At 45.8% G+C, this 5,739-nt stretch overlaps 1 protein-coding gene across 1 annotated transcript; it reads left to right on the plus strand.

Annotated features, from left to right (window-relative positions):
- Window positions 1–1,677: 1,677 nt before the first annotated feature.
- On the plus strand, window positions 1,678–5,678 carry si:ch211-191a24.4 (uncharacterized protein LOC100150331 homolog). Its single transcript, XM_046050484.1, has 4 exons — window positions 1,678–1,962; window positions 2,235–2,334; window positions 3,027–3,136; window positions 3,662–5,678. The coding sequence occupies exons 1-4, from the start codon at window positions 1,743–1,745 to the stop codon at window positions 4,321–4,323; spliced, it is 1,092 nt and encodes a 363-aa protein (XP_045906440.1). The 5' UTR covers window positions 1,678–1,742; the 3' UTR covers window positions 4,324–5,678.
- The last annotated feature ends 61 nt before the right edge of the window (window positions 5,679–5,739 follow it).

Here is a 5,739-nt window from a genome sequence, read left to right on the forward strand (position 1 = left end):
AAATCATCACACTAGAGAAGCTGCAATAAGCGAATGTTTGTCATTTATGCTTGAATAATATTATGCAATTATCAAAATAGTTTTCTGCGGACTGTGATAACTTTATCGACTAATCATAGCAGCTTATGTGTTGGTTGCCTGAATGTCACGGGCCTATCAGTGACTTAGAAAGTATGAATTGAGCCATGAACAGCGGGAGCAGCCTGCCTACATGTTGTATAATAACTTGGAATGTGTGATATATTAAGTCCAAGCAGAAAGCAATATTGTTTGGTGAACACAACAGAGCTCTTCAGGGAGCGCCGTGTAAATCTCTTGGCTTATAAAAGAAGCACATGAAAACAACATTCCTCTACAACAGCAACAGACTGGCTGTGCACACAGACAGAGAGAGGGACGGCTGCAGGGAGACCAATAAGCTGCTGGGAGACCAATAAGCTGCTGGGAGACAGAGAGACAGACAGACAGGCTGCTGGGAGACCAATAAGCTGCTGGGAGACAGAGAGACAGACAGACAGGCTGCAGGGAGATAGACAGGCTGCAGGGAGACAGAGAGACAGACAGACAGGCTGCTGGGAGACCAATAGGCTGCAGGGAGACAGACAGACAGACAGACAGGCTGCAGGGAGACCAATAAGCTGCTGGGAGACAGAGAGACAGACAGACAGGCTGCTGGGAGACCAATAAGCTGCTGGGAGACAGAGAGACAGACAGACAGGCTGCTGTGAGACCAATAGGCTGCAGGGAGACAGAGAGACAGACAGACTGCAGAGAGACAGACAGACAGGCTGCTGTGAGACCAATAGGCTGCAGGGAGACAGACAGACAGACAGGCAGACTGCAGGGAGACCAATAAGCTGCTGGGAGACAGACAGACAGGCTGCTGGGAGACCAATAGGCTGCTGGGAGACAGAGAGACAGACAGACAGACTGCAGGGAGATAGACAGGCTGCAGGGAGACAGAGAGACAGACAGACAGGCTGCAGGGAGATAAACAGGCTGCAGGGAGGCTGCTGGGAGACCAATAGGCTGCAGACAGACAGACAGGCTGCTGGGAGACAATAAGCTGCTGGGAGACAGAGAGACAGACAGACAGGCTGCTGGGAGACCAATAGGCTGCAGACAGACAGACAGACTGCAGGGAGACAGAGAGACAGACAGACAGGCTGCTGGGAGACCAATAGGCTGCTGGGAGACAGAGAGACAGACAGACAGACTGCAGGGAGATAGACAGGCTGCAGGGAGGCTGCTGGGAGACCAATAGGCTGCAGACAGACAGACAGGCTGCTGGGAGACCGACAGGCAGACAGACAGGCTGCAGGGAGACCAATAAGCTGCAGACAGACAGACAGGCTGCAGGGAGACCAATAAGCTGCTGGGAGACAGAGAGACAGACAGACAGACTGCAGGGAGACCAATAAGCTGCTGGGAGACAGAGAGACAGACAGACAGGCTGCAGGGAGACCAATAAGCTGCTGGGAGACAGAGAGACAGAGAGACAGGCTGCAGGGAGACCAATAGGCTGCAGACAGACAGACAGGCTGCTGGGAGACAGAGAGACAGACAGACAGGCTGCAGGGAGACCAATAGGCTGCAGACAGACAGACAGGCTGCTGGGAGACCGACAGGCAGACAGGGGCTGCTGCTGGAGCTAAACGGACAACAGCGTTTTAAACAGAGGCTTCTTTGGCTCCACAGATGGGACTGACTGCAAACAAAGATGATGATTCAGACCAACTGAGATGAACTTTATCCAAAAAACAACAACAACAACCTCAGTAGCGAAGCGCCAGCTGATCCACCCACCTGCCCTGGATGTTTCGCTTCCTCTTCCTGCTGCAGGTATCAAGGGTGGAGCTGTTTTCACCTGGACTCTCACAACAGGCAGGAGAGCGACTTTAAACTTCAACAATGGCGTTATAAACGGACTTTGGAGTGATTTCACCGACATATATATTCACAGTAAGTGTATCTGTGGTTGGTAACGGTTGACTTAATTCTGCACCGTCAGAGAAACGTTTAAAGCTAATAATGAAACTAACTAACTAACTCAGCGAGAAGGCTGCGGGGAACAACTTTTCTTTTTTAACCACCTTTGAAACTCCGCGGTTGCTTGGGATTACGTTTAGCAAGTTTCCTGGCTGAGAGAAGAGTCTGTTTGGTTTGTTTTTTCATTTTAGTTCACTTTAACTTTTAGTAAATTATTTAAAGGTCATTTCGCTTTGAACCGGCAGGTATGAGCCAGCCGCCCAGGTCAAACCGGGCACACCGGGAGAGAAACGGGGACCGCCGACAGCGAGACCCGAGTAATGACGGACGTTCATCATCCGACAGGTGTGCTTCACTGTACTGTCATGACTCCACCTGTCCGTCTGTGCACGACTAAATGTTCTGTGAATAGGTTTTAAAAATCTTTAATTCGTTTTTCTTTTAAATCGTTTAAAAGGAAAATGTTGGTCATAAAGACAAAGATTAATAGATCATCTTTCTTTACAACATTACAGTTAACTATTAACACTATCAGAAGTCATACACTATATACATAGGCTTTATATTAATGTACAGTTTCTGGTTTTTGTTTTTTTTTGGTGTTTCTGCTTTGTTATTTGTCATAGAGACAGTAGTGAAAGAGGGCATGTCATCCAGAACCATTAATATACAGCATATTATTATCACAGTGGACATTGTATTGTGTATCATAAATCCAGCCAATATTCTCTGACAATACGCAAGTTATTATATATATTATATACTTATTTTATTTGTCACCTACATCATTTTGTCATTTATTATGTTATTTCTGTGTCTTGGCTGCTGTAACACCACCATTTCTTTATCTAATATGTCCATCAAAGTAACACACTACTATTTCCCAAGTATAATAAACAACTGAATTACTAATGAACTACTTTTGTTCCTATCATATTATATTCAAAATAAAACAGAACATGGAGAGGCTCAGTGCTACAGCAGTATCAAGTGTCCATGTTGAAACATTTTCTGTATCATGTGTTTCTACGTTCCAGGCCTTCCTCCCGACCCCCATCATACCCCAGGACAGCCAGCTCCCGCTCCCAAACAGTCCCACGAGAGGAGCACCACGAGTCCAAATGCTCACACATTTGCTCCAGGAGAGGTATGTCAGGATCAGGGTGGAATCAAATGAAAGCTCATGCTGGTGCGTCACCGGGCACACTTTGGTTTCAGTCTCATTGCAGCTCAGTTGTTCTTTCTATGAATACTAGACAGACCGGTTTTCTGCTGTTTACAGGCCTCTTTTCTCAGAATTTAAATAGAGTAACATGGCCCTTTGATGAAAGAGACAGCTCATAACCTGATTCTGAGGCATTACTCACATGCTCCTTCTGTTTCATAACAGTGTAAATGAGATATATTTGGGGTTTGGACTGTTGATTGGACAAAACACAAACATTATTTCTGAAAACAAACTTGTTCTGTCTTGATACTAATTCTGATAACTCAGCTCAAGATATCTGCTGATACAGATTATCGATCTGGTCCCAGTACTTAATTTCTCAAATTTAAAATATACAGTAGGCTAGTACTGTATATGATGGGAATGACAAAAAATGGTGCCTTAACCTTGGTGGGATTTTCTGATCAGATTCCTCACCTGTTTCATATGTTGACTCCCTTTTAGGCATCGTGCTGATCTGCTCTGTACTGACCAACAGCCTGGTACTGATGTGCGTGATCGCAGCTCAGATGGTCACATCGGGCATGACGTCCATGGCCGCGATGGGCAGCTTCGACATCAACACCAACCTGAACATGGAGGGCACCGAGCTGCAGAAGGCACGAGAGCTGGACATGCAGTACAGCCAGATGAGGGCGCCGGGCGTCTATGGCGGCATCCCCTTTGTCCTGATTTTTGGGGTCACCTCGCTGCTGTTTGTGCTTGCTGGGAACAAACTGCCCCACGTGATGTCCTGGAAGCTTCTGGTCGGATCGCTGGTGTTTCAGGCTGTGGGCGCGGTGGTGTACGTGGTGGCCGTGGGGCTGTACCTGCACTTCGTCATCATGGTCAACTCCACAGATGTGTGTAAGCAGCGTGAGAGGCTGTACGCACGGAGCGGCTACACCTGGAAGAACTGTGACGTAGGCGGGGCGGATGCATCCGTGGCTCTGTTTGGGCTTATCACGGCCATCCTGTACACTGCCGGCGCGGTGCTCACCTTCCAGACGGTTCGGAGAGTGAAGCGCTACAGGCAAGACCGAAAACACATAGAGGAAGAAAGACAGCAGGACCGAGAAAACAAACAGAGAGCCCCGCCGAGCTGGGCTGCAACCACCGTTCTGTAAGAGATCCAGATGTCCTGGCCTGTATCACAAATCAGATTAGTGGGTTAACTATCTTTGGGCTCGACTGATGTTTTCTGGTTTCATGAAGCTGGCTGACTTTAACCGGAGTAGACCACAATGGAAAACTAACCTGTGCTGAAGCAGGTTATGTTCAGAGCATCAGATTAAAACCGTATCCAGCCCACCCTCTGACCAATCAGGTCACTGGAAAAAAAGTACTGACAAGTACTGAGTTTACAATAATGTGGCAAATAATAAAGAGCAATAGAGTTAGTTTAGGTTTTTGATACCAAGGAGCCCCTGGAAGGTCACTTGAGGAATTTATTTTCTGAACTACTTCCGTCATGTTTTGCATAACCTTCAATACTTTGTGCTTTTATGGATATGACGGTAGCATAGGATCATAATGAGGGTAGGGTCGGTGTGGGGCTGGATCACTGTAGCTAATGTTATAATAACAAGTGGAGTCTCTACATCGTGTTTTGACCTGCTGCTGAGGCTGCGGTTGTGACAGGCTGTAGATGTGATTATGACTATATTTACTGGATGGTTACAGGCTCGCTTTGGCTGCTGCTGTGGCATGTGACTGTGAATGTGGGGGTTGTGTTCGTGCAGTGAATTGAAATGGTGCTGGCCGATATTGAACTCCTGTGATGTATTGCAACACATCTGTCGTATCTGATAGAAGCTCAGGGTTCAAAGCGTGCGTGTCTGGCTTTACAACGCTTTCTTGGCTAATGTTAATACACCAGGAGCTTTAAAGAACAGCCACAGTTAGCACAGTTAGTAGCCATATCCATACATAGGAACAGCTGCAGCCGTAACCCAAACCATACCCCTAGTCAAAGCTTCAACCACAGCTCAAGTCTACAGCCAGGCAGAGCCAGCTTCAGCTGTGGTCACAGTGACTGCATGTTGTCAGAGCTTGACACCTTTACCTGTGGATCAGGAAGCATTGTGGGGTAATGCAAAAGTAGTTCCAGGAAACAAATTGTCCTACTGTGAGCTTTCAGTGGCTCCTTAGGAATCCATGTTATGTCAAAGCTAGAAGATTTTTTTTTTTTTAAATGTGCCAAAAGATGGTTTTAAAACAGGGCTTGTTTAAAAAAATAAAATAAAATAAAAAGCTGCCTATTGAAGTAAATTTTTTTTTTTTCATTTCTTACCGTGTCAACACTTTTATACTCTTATTCCATCACTGCAGCTCAGGATGACTTGAGGTTGAGTGTTTAAGCTTTTTAGACTCGATGAGATGATAACTGAAAATAGTGTGTGTGTGTGTGTGTGTGTGTGTGTATGTATGTGTGTATGTGTGTGTGTGTGTGTATATGTATATATATATATATATATGTATGTATGTATGTATGTATGTGTATATATATATATATATATATATATATATATATGTATACTCAC

The sequence above is a fragment of the Micropterus dolomieu genome, linkage group LG05, assembly GCF_021292245.1.
Source record: "Micropterus dolomieu isolate WLL.071019.BEF.003 ecotype Adirondacks linkage group LG05, ASM2129224v1, whole genome shotgun sequence".
Lineage (NCBI taxonomy): Eukaryota > Metazoa > Chordata > Actinopteri > Centrarchiformes > Centrarchidae > Micropterus > Micropterus dolomieu.

Coding starts and splice junctions, on each gene's coding strand:
- si:ch211-191a24.4 (XM_046050484.1), top strand. CDS start 1,743: ATGAACTTTATCCAAAAAACAACAACAACAACCTCAGTAGCGAAGCGC. Junction 1,963..2,234: donor CACCGACATATATATTCACA/GTAAGTGTATCT, acceptor TTGAACCGGCAG/GTATGAGCCAGCCGCCCAGG. Junction 3,137..3,661: donor ACACATTTGCTCCAGGAGAG/GTATGTCAGGAT, acceptor ACTCCCTTTTAG/GCATCGTGCTGATCTGCTCT.